This window comes from Melanaphis sacchari, unplaced genomic scaffold, assembly GCF_002803265.2.
Source record: "Melanaphis sacchari strain LSU unplaced genomic scaffold, SCAv2.0 Contig2100_pilon_pilon, whole genome shotgun sequence".
NCBI lineage: Eukaryota > Metazoa > Arthropoda > Insecta > Hemiptera > Aphididae > Melanaphis > Melanaphis sacchari.
This window is the reverse complement of record NW_020271043.1, coordinates 17,562-30,471: the sequence shown is the minus strand read 5'-3', so window position 1 is coordinate 30,471 and position 12,910 is coordinate 17,562. Positions and strand designations below refer to the sequence as shown.

General features: G+C 32.1%; 4 protein-coding genes across 4 annotated transcripts; all 4 read right to left on the bottom strand.

The window, feature by feature from the left end:
- Nucleotides 1-1,741: 1,741 nt before the first annotated feature.
- LOC112593854 lies at nt 1,742-2,537 on the bottom strand. Its single transcript, XM_025338433.1, has 2 exons — nt 2,289-2,537; nt 1,742-2,140 (listed from the first exon to the last, which is right to left on the bottom strand). The coding sequence occupies exons 1-2, from the start codon at nt 2,535-2,537 to the stop codon at nt 1,742-1,744; spliced, it is 648 nt and encodes a 215-aa protein (XP_025194218.1).
- A 299-nt stretch (nt 2,538-2,836) lies between these two features.
- LOC112593853 lies at nt 2,837-3,241 on the bottom strand. The gene is made up of 2 exons (XM_025338432.1): nt 3,200-3,241; nt 2,837-3,028 (listed from the first exon to the last, which is right to left on the bottom strand). The coding sequence occupies exons 1-2, from the start codon at nt 3,239-3,241 to the stop codon at nt 2,837-2,839; spliced, it is 234 nt and encodes a 77-aa protein (XP_025194217.1).
- Nucleotides 3,242-3,933: 692 nt separating this feature from the next.
- On the bottom strand, nt 3,934-5,345 carry LOC112593852. Its single transcript, XM_025338431.1, has 4 exons — nt 5,140-5,345; nt 4,832-5,018; nt 4,611-4,767; nt 3,934-4,373 (listed from the first exon to the last, which is right to left on the bottom strand). Exons 1-4 carry the CDS (start codon nt 5,343-5,345, stop codon nt 3,934-3,936), a joined length of 990 nt encoding a protein of 329 aa, XP_025194216.1.
- Nucleotides 5,346-5,398: 53 nt separating this feature from the next.
- LOC112593851 lies at nt 5,399-6,519 on the bottom strand. The gene is made up of 2 exons (XM_025338430.1): nt 6,310-6,519; nt 5,399-5,998 (listed from the first exon to the last, which is right to left on the bottom strand). Exons 1-2 carry the CDS (start codon nt 6,517-6,519, stop codon nt 5,399-5,401), a joined length of 810 nt encoding a protein of 269 aa, XP_025194215.1.
- Nucleotides 6,520-12,910: the final 6,391 nt, after the last annotated feature.

The following is a 12,910-nucleotide window of genomic DNA, read 5'->3' as shown; positions in this document are numbered from 1 at the left end:
AATCTACGAATATATATAAGAAATTGGACAAAAAAACCAGTGAAAAAATACACCAATGCAATTGCTTGTTGGAATGCTACAGATATGCAACTTTATAGATCTGTATCAAAACAAGGATTTCAACAACTTATATCTGTCATATGTCCTGGATATACTATTCCAAGGCGCCAAGCTTTTGCTGATAACAAAATTCCTGCTTTATACTTTGAGGTAAAACGTAGAATAAAACATGATCTCAACTCTGCACGATTTCTGTCGCTAACCTTACATTTTTAGAGTTCCAATGCCCAACAGCCTTACATTGGCATAACAGCTCATACAATATACTATCAATAGTGATCGAGTTCTTTAATCATACTTTATGGCTTGCAAAATTCTTGATGTAGACCACACTGCCACTAATTTAAAAGATATTATTGAATCTACACTTAAAGATTGGAATATTCCTATATCAAAACTACAGATAATGATATTAATGTAATCAAAGCTGTTCAGTTAACGGACTTAAATCATATTAGGTAGTTGTTTTGGTCATACATTAAATAATGGAGTTATATCATCTATGAATTTAAATCTAATCAAAACAATTATTACTAATATTTCTAAACTAAGATATACATTTCAATATAGTTCAAACTTACGTAGATTGCTTCAAGATGCACATAGTAAACTCGACCTTCCACAAAAAGTTATGCCAGCATCATGTGTTACCAGATGGTGGATTAATCTACCTGCTATTCAGTTTGTAAGAGATAATTATGATGCTCTTTATGATGTTTTATTTAAGTTGAAATCAAGAAAAAATAAAATATCTTCCAAACTGCTACGAACAAAAACTTAATTTTGTGATGTGCAAAATTTTTGAACCTCTAAAAAATACTTGGTGAACATATAGGTGCAGAAAAGATTGTTACAGCTTCTTTAATCTGGCCAGTTTATACAAAACTTGAAAAACTTTGCTTCACACAAATTCATCAAATTTTACTTGTGCTTTAACACAAGAAGAATCAACTAGAGCGAATAATAGTGAAAATTTTGGGAACAGCGAACAATTATTTCCAATCCTAAATCAATGTACACTTATGGATAATGATATAAATTCATATTTTAACACTAATGAAGTTTGTGGAAATATTAGTGATGATGATGTTAATATAGGTATAGGTAATGTGAATACAATTGCTAATGTATTATATTATATTGAAAATAATTTCAAAGACGATATAAAAAGATCATTTTATAAATGTTACATCAAAAAAAAGAAGAAAGTAGAATGTTTTTACAAAAAATATGCTTTTTGGATCGGAGGTATAAATCAGCATATATTGATTCAAAAATATAGATTTAGTGAAAAATTCAATTCAACTTGAAATGAATGAAATAGGCAACCAAGATAAAAGTAAAGAACTTAAGGTCCAAAAAAAATGATGGTATGTATAGTATACTGCGTGCCACGAGAGAGTGCGACCGCCACGCGCATCTAAATGATTTAGCTCCGACTGCCCGAGGCCAAATTTCTCCCACCATGTGGCGACCGCTCTTTGTATACAGCGGTTCAAGTAACACACAATAAATATTACTGCGACTAACGTCAGTATAGGAGTTTTTATTATGAAATAATTTATAAGTATAATTTATCTTGATTCTAAATTTTTTATTATTAAAACTAGCATAAATAAAATATAATTTGTCACATGCAATATAAACTAATAAAAATAACAAAATTATATAATTAAAATATTTAAATGTTTTCGTCGTCGGAATCTGAAGTTGTGTCGCCTGTAATTGTAAGTAAATGCCCACTTGTTTCTGTTGTTTCTGGTTCCGCGTCCAAAACATCATCAGACAGAAAATCAATTTTCCAGAATTTGTCCTCTTCCTTTATAACGTGGCTAATAAAATTCATCCACATTTCACTTGTTACGTTATCCACTGTTTTTTTTAATAACTCTTGTACATCTTGTAATTTAAATGTGGTATTGTTCATACGAACATAGTTTTTTATCCAAGACCACGCGAGTTCAATTGGGTTTAACTCGCAGTGGTAGGGAGGCAACCGTAAAACTATTTTGTCGTGTTCTTTTGCTACTTCGTCTATTATATACTCTTCATGCAATGGTTTATATTTTTTTAGCGAGTTCTAAGAGTTGAAATTTTACTATTGTCTGTGTTGTTATCACTTCACCTTCTTTTTCAAGCCAATTTATAATTTTTTGTTTTGTCCCAACCATAGTTGGAAATGGATTTTTTTTTACTGAATGTTATGAGGCATTATCCATTACTATTACGGCGTTGTTCTTAAGAGATGGTAGAATTTTGATAAACCAGTCGTAAAACGTGTCCCCGTTCATCTCATCATGATAATCCAGTGTATTTTTCTTTGATTCAAAAGATAATAGACCTTTAGGAACGAAACCGTCAGACGACCCGATATGTAATACAATTAGTTGTTTGACCTTACCTGACGGCTCCTTTTGTCCAGTAGTGGGTCCTCGAAGAAATGGGTCTCTGGCGAACTGACAGTTGTGTCTATCCATGACTTTGTGTTCGTTTCACCAGCATTGACCCACGTTTCATCAAGATAGTAAATTGGTCCACCACTTAGCCTAAAATGTTTTATGGACTCCAAATATTTCCGACGCCAACACACGATGTCATTTCGTTCAATAAGTGTACTTTTTCGATTTTTTTTTTTTACGTATTCAAAATTTAGATGTTTTAAAATTCTTCGTAAAGACGTCTTTGAAAAATCTGGTAAATTGTCATCTTCGTTTACGGAAACTAAAATTTTGTTCAAAGTAGGTTCTTCACAATTAAACCAAAAATTATGTACCTTTTATCTAATGGCGTTTTGGTCAAAATCGTTTACTTTGTTGATCACTGTTTTTTGTCCAACACCACTCATCTTTGATAGAGTCTTGACGATTTCTTTATATTTTAGTTTTTTATCCTCTTCTGCGGTTTGTTGCTCAAACATTAGATTTTTGTAAAAATTTATAATAATTTCCTTTTGTCGTACACCAACAAACTTAAAAAATAAAAAATATAAAAAATTAGTAATATAATAGAAATTTAGGATAGAATATTTTTTTTTAATATGTTTTTTTTTTATAGAACGTTTTGAATCATATATAATGAATGGATTATGTATTTTATACTAAAAAAATCTTGTAAAATATTATTTAATATAAATATTTACCCTTCCAGGACGATTCCTTTTGACTGGTGAAGTATCAGCCATCATAAAGAATTTAATGACACTTAATATAAAATAGTATCGATTTAAAAAAAATCAAAAAAAAAAATCGCAATTTAAAAACTGTATAGGTACACATTGAACAGCACTCAAGAACAAACATGTAATGATAAATGATAAAAAAAAAAGACACCTGTAGTCACTCTATATTTGACGACAAATGTCGTTCGATATTCGTACGACGTCCAGTTATGAACAATGTAACCGACGAAGCCTTAAACCAAATTGAATTGGAAAAATATGTATCTTTGCCATTTATTTCTCTTGAAGCCGATCCTCTTCAGTGGTGAAAACTATATCATTCACAATTGCCTACGGTATCATTACTAGCAATGAAATACTTATGTATTCCTGGTACAGTGTGCCTAATGAAAGATTATTCAGCTCTGCAGGGAATATTATTACAGATAATCGGACATTACTATCTCCAGAACATGCTGAAGAACTCATTAGTTTATCAATGAACTCAAAATTTATTTCCAAGTATTATCAATTACATTTTTATTTTATTTTATGTTAACGTTATAAACAGTGGCGTAACTATAAATGTTGGTCCCCGGGGCAGTATCAAGTATTGGCTTATATTATGCTACCAAAATTAAAAAAAAAAAAAACAATATTTATTATTTTATTATATTTTATTAATATTAGGTAGATATATGTATAAGAGTACAAAACTACAAAGTGTCTATTAAAAGTTTTTTTTTTCTAGCTTTCAGTTCAGAAAATGTTTTTATTAGTTCTTTTATGTCCATTTTCTCTGCTTCTTTAGCTTCTATGGCTAAGATTGCTAAATCGCTAAGGCGTTCCTGTTCTTGGGTACTTCTTAAATAATTTTTTATTAATTTTAACTTTGAAAATGATCGTTCGGCATTGGCTGATGTTACTGGTAATGTTAAAAATAATATTAAAGCGGTTGCTACTTCTGGAACACTTGAATTTAGTAATGGTTGTTTTATTAAAAACTCTAAAAATTCTTTTATTGAGTTTAACATGGCTAATTCTTCTTTTATAGTAGTCATTGAAACTAGCATAACTAATTGCTGGGGAAATTCAGCTGATAAATCGTTACTATATTTTAATTGAATTTTTTGTGAATATTCTATTATATCTTTTTCTGGAAGAGAAATTAATACACTAGGGCTCATAAAATTAAATAAATTACACATTTCATTCATTCCTACAAAACGGTTATGAAGTTGGCAACAAACGACATCCAAAACTTTATAAAACACGTTAATTTTGAATGCATGTTCATTATTTTCAAACCTAAAGTCTTGAGCGAGTTCATAAAAATGTTTTTTTATCATTTTTTTCCTTTTATTAGAAAATTCTGGGTTGACTTTCCATTTACTAGCAATATTTAGAGCATTAGCTTTTGCGCTTTCATATCCATTTCTGAATTTTTCTAAATTTGTTTTAGCATTTTTTAAATTGTCTGTAGCTTTTAAAAGGTCCACGTTTTTTTGACTGAAGGAGTTTTGATACCAAATTAAGTTGAGACAGTATTTCTGTTAAAATTATACATATAAAAATAAATTCAAAGGTACTCATAATTTTAATTATACGAATCGCTTCATTTCGTTCATCTAGCTTATGAGTATTCAAATTTATTTCATTTAATGCTTTCATTATATCAATATATCTCAATTTAATAGCCAACAGTGACATATATCGACCTGCCCAACGAGTAGGGTTTAATTTTTTTAGAGTGATGGTAGATTCCCCAGTAAATTTTGATAGTAAATCCCATCTGTTAATGCTACTTCCAAAAAAATGTGTAAATATCTTCTAAAGTAGTAAAAAACGATGCAACTTCAATTGAGCATTTTGCCGCGTCATTAATTGCCAAATTTAAATTGTGTGATGCACAATGAACGTACAGTGCATTAGGCTGTACTTGTCTGATAAGGGCTTGAACTCCACCATATGCGCCACTCATTACTCTTGCCCCATCATACCCTTGTCCACGACACTGTAATAGATCCATATTATTATTATGTAATAGCTGCTTAATTTTTGTTGATAAACCAACAGCGGAATGATCGTCCACTTCCGAAAATCCAAGGAATACTTCTTCAATTTCCATAGATACAGGTTCTGATTTTTCATTTTTTTATAATGTTCACATACCTATAAACTTCACTTAGTTGGTCTTTTTTTTGAAATATCTTGAGTAGTGTCTATAATAATGGAGTAAAATGGCGCAGTTTTAATTTTTGAAATCAATACTCTCCTAAGTTCATTTGCCAAACAGTGTATTATCTCATTCTGTATTTGAGGGCTTAAATACTTGATACTTCCTTTAGGCATGCTCATTATGTGTTTTAATACATCATCATACTTTGCTAAAAGTTTAACTTGAAATAAAAAATTTCCATTATATGTGTCAGTTATTGATTCACGATGTCCTCGAAATGCTAAAGAATTTTTAGATAAAGCTAGAGTTATACTAAATAGTCTTTCTAGAACTTGGGCCCAAAAACTTAAATTATATCTATATTGTTCTTCAATTTTAGTATTCAAAGATCTATTTTGTTTCCATTGGTCATATACAAAACAAGATGTTAAGTGTGACTTTGAGTTTTCGTGTTGTGAAATTTTTTGTGATAAATGTTTCCAGTCTCTTATACCATGGTTATGCCACTGATCTTGACTTATATTTGAAAAAAGCCAACATGGTTCACAATAAACTGCGTCCAATTTTAATGAATAACATAACCAAGCTCGTTCAACAAAACCCTGCTTAATTTTTTCTTTGGTAATAAATTTTAGAAAATTTTCTATTATTTTGAAGTGGATCCCGAGGAAACGGATCAGTTGGTCTACATGATGGAGAAAATATTATCATGGTTTTCAAATGGTCTGTTAAAGTTTTTTCCTTGAAAACTACCTATATCTGTATTCTCTAAAATGAGTGTTTGCGGTTTTGGTAAATCTACTTCAAAGCTTTCTGGTTCATTCACAATATTTACATTTTCAGTATTTATCAAATTGACATTAGTATTAAAAATTATTGGTTCATTATTATTCGTTGATGGATTTTTATTGACACTTTCTATAGGATGGTCATCTAAATTTGTAACGTTGTCCCTTAAATTATTTGAAATATCTGGTCCAATTTTCTCAACAATTTCCTTATTAGCACCTTTTAAAAAGCTAGTAATTTTAGGAAGTTTTGCTTTAGATTCTTCAATTTTTTTTTGTTTACGTTTTTTGGCTGCTCCACTAGTACTGCTTAACATTTTGATTTTATCTTCCATGATTAGGTACAACTTAAATAAAAAAAAGCTAACTTTTATATTTTATAAATTATTAAAAAACTAAATTTCGAATAAAATATCCCAGATAACAAAACTGTAATGATACGAGTATTATTACTATAATATTATAAATTCATTATAAAAATAACATTTTTAAATCAATATTTTTACTTAATTTATATTATATTCAAAATATCACTATAACATTTAAGTTATATTTTATTTGTCTTGCGAGAACAGCCAAACCGAACGCACGCGTTTTTCTTTTGTCTTCTCACATGTTCAAAGTTAATCACCTCAATTCTTTCAGAATTAGTCGAGCTTACTACCAATTAATTCAGTTTTTTTTATTCATACACCAAACCACAGCGTTCCTGTGGTTTTATAAATCCTCTTCGAGAAAAAATCAAAAAAGTAAATATTATAATTACTACACATAGTGTATGATATACCCTATTATATCGCTTCTCCGAGGCATCGCCGCCCGCGGTGACCTTTGGACTCCGATTAGATATTTATAATAGCATCATGCCGACCGGCTCGCAATCAAATAACGATAAAATCGTACCTCCAATTAAGATAGTCAATAATCGCATTGTAAATAAAAATACAAAACCAACACAATCAAATAACCGTTCAATAAGTAATTCAAGTGATACCGTTTTCAATGATAATGACATAAACGAACAAAGCTTTACTTCTGTTAAATCGAATAAACGAAATCTGTCTACATCTACCACTAGCCCAACCGAACACAAAAAAAACAAAACCCTTATTTGTATCATCAAACAGATATGCCGCACTTGAGATTCAAGAACCAAATACCAGTAAAACAACACATCCAAACGATGTATTTATATCGGATAATAATACTGATCACGAGTTCGCTCAAAAAAATCGAGAACCTCTTCCTCCACCCATCTTTGTCAGAGGCGTCGAAAACTTCACAAACGTAAAAGACGAAATCTTAAAACTAGTTTCTCCCGACAAATTTTTGTTCAAATCTTCATCAACAAACTTAAAAATCCAAGTCGAAAAGCCAACTGCCTATCGTAAAGTTATTGAGTTCCTCAAAAACAACAAAGCCGAGTATCACACATACCAAGCTAAAGAAGACAAAGCTTTTAGAATTGTAATCCGTAACCTCCACTCAACAACTTCAACCACCGACATCACAGAAGCACTTAACGAAATCGGATTCTCTGTCAGACAAGTATCTAACGTCATCCATAAGCAAACCAAAACACCAATGCCTATATTTTTCGTAGACTTAGAACCCTCCCCTCTAAACACGGATATCTTCAAAATTAACCGATTACTTTACACCAAAATAAAAATCGAAGAACCACACAAACATCGTGAAATAATCCAATGTCAAAATTGTCAAGAATATGGGCACACAAAAAAATACTATGCCTATTCATCCAGATACGTCCGATGTGGAGACGATCACCCCTCAAATAGTTGCACGAAACCACGAGACACTCCCGCCAAATGTGCCCTCTGCAATGGCAACCACCCGGCCAATTACAGAGAATGCCGGATCCACAAACAACTCCAACAACTTCGTCAACCCTATTAGCCAAATCAAAACCGTAAATATGTAAATAATACTAATAATATAAATAACAAAAATATTGTAAATAGCTTAAGTGACCCAAATAATGTACAAATTAAGTCTACCCAGCAGGTGACCTCTGAAAATAATCATTCTTTTACACCCCCCTCATATGCTAATGCAACCTCTAATTCAAACTCCCCCCCATCAACTCAAACTGAGTATTCACTTCTTACTAATTTCCTAAATGATTTCAAATCACTATTAAATCCATTAATGTCATTATTAACAACTGTCCTCGATCAACTTATCTCCAATGCAAAATAACTCATATACATCACAATCCTTAGTCATACTCCTTTGGAACTCAAACGGTCTTCAAAAACACAAAAATGAACTAGTCGCAACACTACACGAAAAACGGATAGACATTGCTCTAATAGCTGAAACTCATTTTACCACCCGAACAAAATTCTCAATCCCAGGTTACCACATCATCTCCACTCCACACCCCGACGACACTGCCCACGCTGGAGCTGCAATCATCATTAAATCCTCACTTCAGTTCCAACATGAACCCCCAATACAAGAAGAATTCATTCAAGCTGCTATAATAAAATTAATAATTAAACACATCCCAATCACAATAGCTTCTGTTTACTGCCCCCCCGAAGCACAAAATCAACCCAACCCAATACGAACAATTTTTTGCCACCCTCGGCCAAACTTTATAGTTGGAGGAGATATAAACGCAAAAAACAAAGTATGGGGCTGTAGATCAAACAACCCAAAAGGCGTCTCTTTGTATAAAACTATAAATAAAAAATCATATTCAATAATAAGTCCCCCAAATCCCACCTACTGGCCTACCTCCCCCCCAAAAAAAACCCGATATTCTAGAAATCTTTATAACCAACATACCAAAACAGCTATACTCCTTAATAGATAATCTACTTAGCCCATGTTCGGATCATTCTCCAGTACTTTTAACCATCGACGTAACTCCTCCCATTCGCCCAGCAAAATCGTCTCTTATCAATGGCATTATGAATTGGGAAAAATTCCAACACGATTTACAAAAACAAATCAATTTAAAAATTAAACTAAAATCCCCAGAAGATATAGAAGATGCGGTTGAAAACCTGACTTCTGTAATACAACACTCAGCGTGAAATGCATCCACTCCCATCCCTGTAAAACCAAAATCACTTAATTTACCTCACTACGTACGAGACCTAATAGTCCAAAAAAGGAGAGCTCGTGCAGTCTGGCAAAATAACAGACTACCTTCATACAAACAAATATATAACAATCTCAATGCTAAACTCAAACGCACTTTATCCAAAATAAGATCCGATTCCTTCTCCTCTTGGACCGCATCTCTCGTAACAAAAAAACGGATCCTTATGGAAAGCCACTCGTAACTGCCTTAAACAAAAAGTCGCTTCATATCCCCTAAAAAATAATGATAATACTTGGTGTACTTCCGATATAGGAAAAGCAGAACTGTTTCGTACTCACTTAGCCTCTGTCTTCCAACCTCATCCCGACATCTCTAACCCACAATTCACAGAAGAAGTTAAAGAATTCTTAACATCTCCGCTTCCTGTATACTTGCCCCCTAAAGCTTTCTCCCCAAATGATATCTCCCAATGTATACTATCATTTCCACTTCGAAAATCTCCGGGTTTCGACCTAATAACTGCTGAAATTGCACGTCAACTCCCTAAAAAAGCCATTATCCTCCTCACATACATAATGAACTCAATTCTTAGACTCTCTTATTTCCCCCTACAATGGAAACTATCAATTATTGTCTTATTCCCTAAACCTGACAAGCCAATCGAAAATACCTCCTCATACCGTCCTATCAGTCTTTTGCCATTCTTTTCAAAACTCTGTGAAAAACTTATCCTTAAACATATTATGCCTATTATCAACGAAAAACACATACTACCCGACACTCAATTCGGATTCCGCAACTCACATTCAACTATCCATCAAATCCACCGATTAGTCGATACCATCTCCCTAACACTAGAAAAAAAAATGTACTGCCCCACGGTGTTCTTATATGTCGCTCAAGCGTTCGATCGCGTATGGCATTCTGGCCTCCTATTCAAATTAAAAAATCTACTACCTCCCCCCTTACTACCTATTCCTCAAGTCCTACCTGGAAAATCGCCACTACACTACACGAGTAGGTATCGAAACTTCTGAACTATCCCCAATTCTCGCGGGAGTCCCCCAAGGCGCAATATTATCTCCGATCCTATATAACGTTTTCTCAGCTGACCAACCAATCACCTCTAATACAACTGTTGCTGAATTCGCTGACGACAAAGCTATCTTTACTACACATACTGACCCAGTCACAGCCTCAAACTACCTCCAAAACCACCTCAATCTACTGTCTACCTGGTATACCAAGTGGAGAATCAAAATCAACACATCCAAATCCTCGCACGTAACATTTACTCTCCGTAAAGGCATTTCTCCTCCATTAACCTTAAACAACTCTTAAATTCCTATCTCCGAAAATGCCCGGTACTTGGGTATGTACCTCGACAAGCGACTCACCTGGGCCCACCATATAAAAATCAAGAGACTATTACTTAACCAAAGACGTAGAAAACTCTATTTTCTATTAAATAAAAATTCAAAAATTAATCTCAAAAATAAATTAAACCTATACAAAATGTTATTAATACCTATTTGGTCCTACGGCATACAAGTATGGGGAGCAGCCAAGCAATCAAACATAAAAAAAATTCAAGCATTCCAGTCTACCTCGCTCCGCCTAATGACGGGCGCACCCTATTATGTCTCCAACCACACTTTACACTCCGATCTCCACATCAACACAGTATCCAAAACTGCATCTTTCTTCTACAAACGATTCCGATCCCGTTTAACCAATAATCCAAATCCCCTCATAAGAGAACTCAATACAAATACTATTCCCGGAAATCCTCCCAGACGACTAGCTCGCCGTTGGTGCAGAGATCTCGTCAACCAAATTAACCTTTAATTAATAAATAGTCAAGCTAAAAAGTGTCACCGCTGGGTGACTTCTTTTATCTGTCAACTCACGCTCATTAATATTAATATCGCCCATACGCTTATTGTAAAAATATAATTTACAGATTGTGTATTTATCTTAATAATAAAAAAAAAAAAAAAAAATAAATATTTTATTTATTAAAATATTTTCATAATATTATAATATAAAATGTGTTATATTATTATTAAATAATATTTCAGATATTATATTACTTTCAAAATTTTATAATATTATTTTATATAATAATAAATATTTCAGGAATATTAAAATATTATTATAAATGAATATGACTGGTTTTATATAATTATTATGGTATTATGTCAAATGATCGAATATCAGTCTTATAAAGTTGATTTTTATAAATGTATGTTCCAAAAATCGATATTTATAAAGTTTTCTGTTTTAAACTAATATAATAGCAGTAATATACAGTAATAACACTTTGCGATTTCAATTCACTTAGTTCCGTTTTTTAATAATATTACCAGTTAAAATGAAATGTTAAAATAAAATAGTGTTATTATATTATTTTGTTATCTGGGATATATTAAACTTCAATATAATAAATTTGGAAATCAAATACAGTAGAGCCGCTTATTAGGAACACGGTTAATAAACTGATACAATCGAGTTATTGAACCAACATATTATCTCTGGGTAAAACATTGAAAATCTTTAATATTGAAACGCATCGATTATTACTTATTCGAACAATTGGGTCAAGAAATCATACGAAAAGCATAATTTCACTGTATTGTTGAACGAGTATGGTAGATATTCAAATTTCTAAATAATAACAATGATTTAAGTATTTCCAAATTTTTTTGAATACGCGGTATAGCAAAAATTACAACTTAAAACTAAAAGTTAAACTTACCTGTTCTATGTTAGTTGTCCAGACGTTTCGATGGTCAAATGTAAAATGACGTGTACTCGTGTACACGGACAAACTAGAAAATATGTTTACGTGCAGTAATATTGACAATCGTCGTACGACGAAAACAATACACATTGACTTATTAATATTTATTATTAAGGCCGGCTTATGGTGGTCGTGTGTGAAACCATCTATAGTAAATAATGTTTTTCCACCAGCAGCGCTTCTCAGTACTGTTTTGAAACAAAAATTATAAATAGTTGGTGTATTTTCCGCAGAAATAGAATTGTGTAGCGAGTACCCGCAACTAATTATTGTTTGTGACAAGCATTCAAACATGTCATATTATAATTTCTAAAAATAATTAGGCATAATAATATATGTATTTCTATACGACCACCATACTCAAGATATACAGCTGTCTTTAAATATCAATTATTTTTATATTTCCGATTTCCGAACAATAATAAATTGCAAGTGGATTACGTATTTCATAAAACAACTAATATTATTTTATTGATATATTAAGTATATTAAGCCGAAAGATTTTTTTTTTTTTTATGCACCTATTTACGATGGTCGAGGGCCCTTTCAAGTCCAGGGCCCCGGGGCATTGTCGTGCCTTGCTATCCCGTAGTTACGCCACTGGTTATAAATTATAATAGTTATACTGAGTTAATAATTTTTAATTTTGTTAAAGATAATGCTTGTATTCAGGCTCGTATTTACAAAAATTGCCGCCAGGGGCAACATAAAATTTGCCCCCCCCCCCCCCCCCACCCAAATAAGAAATTTTTTTTTACTTTATTGATATTACACAATTGTAATAGTAAATAGGTACATTAATATAAAATAAAACTCAGTAATAACTAATAAGCAATATATTATTTAA

Coding starts and splice junctions, on each gene's coding strand:
- LOC112593854 (XM_025338433.1), bottom strand. CDS start 2,537: ATGGATAGACACAACTGTCAGTTCGCCAGAGACCCATTTCTTCGAGGA. Junction 2,141..2,288: donor CATCTCTTAAGAACAACGCC/GTAATAGTAATG, acceptor TTCAACTCTTAG/AACTCGCTAAAAAAATATAA.
- LOC112593853 (XM_025338432.1), bottom strand. CDS start 3,241: ATGGCTGATACTTCACCAGTCAAAAGGAATCGTCCTGGAAGG. Junction 3,029..3,199: donor AAAGGAATCGTCCTGGAAGG/GTAAATATTTAT, acceptor TTATTTTTTAAG/TTTGTTGGTGTACGACAAAA.
- LOC112593852 (XM_025338431.1), bottom strand. CDS start 5,345: ATGGAAATTGAAGAAGTATTCCTTGGATTTTCGGAAGTGGACGATCAT. Junction 5,019..5,139: donor CAAGTACAGCCTAATGCACT/GTACGTTCATTG, acceptor TTTTGGAAGTAG/CATTAACAGATGGGATTTAC. Junction 4,768..4,831: donor AGCTAGATGAACGAAATGAA/GCGATTCGTATA, acceptor TAATTTTAACAG/AAATACTGTCTCAACTTAAT.
- LOC112593851 (XM_025338430.1), bottom strand. CDS start 6,519: ATGGAAGATAAAATCAAAATGTTAAGCAGTACTAGTGGAGCAGCCAAA. Junction 5,999..6,309: donor ATGACCATCCTATAGAAAGT/GTCAATAAAAAT, acceptor AAAATTAAGCAG/GGTTTTGTTGAACGAGCTTG.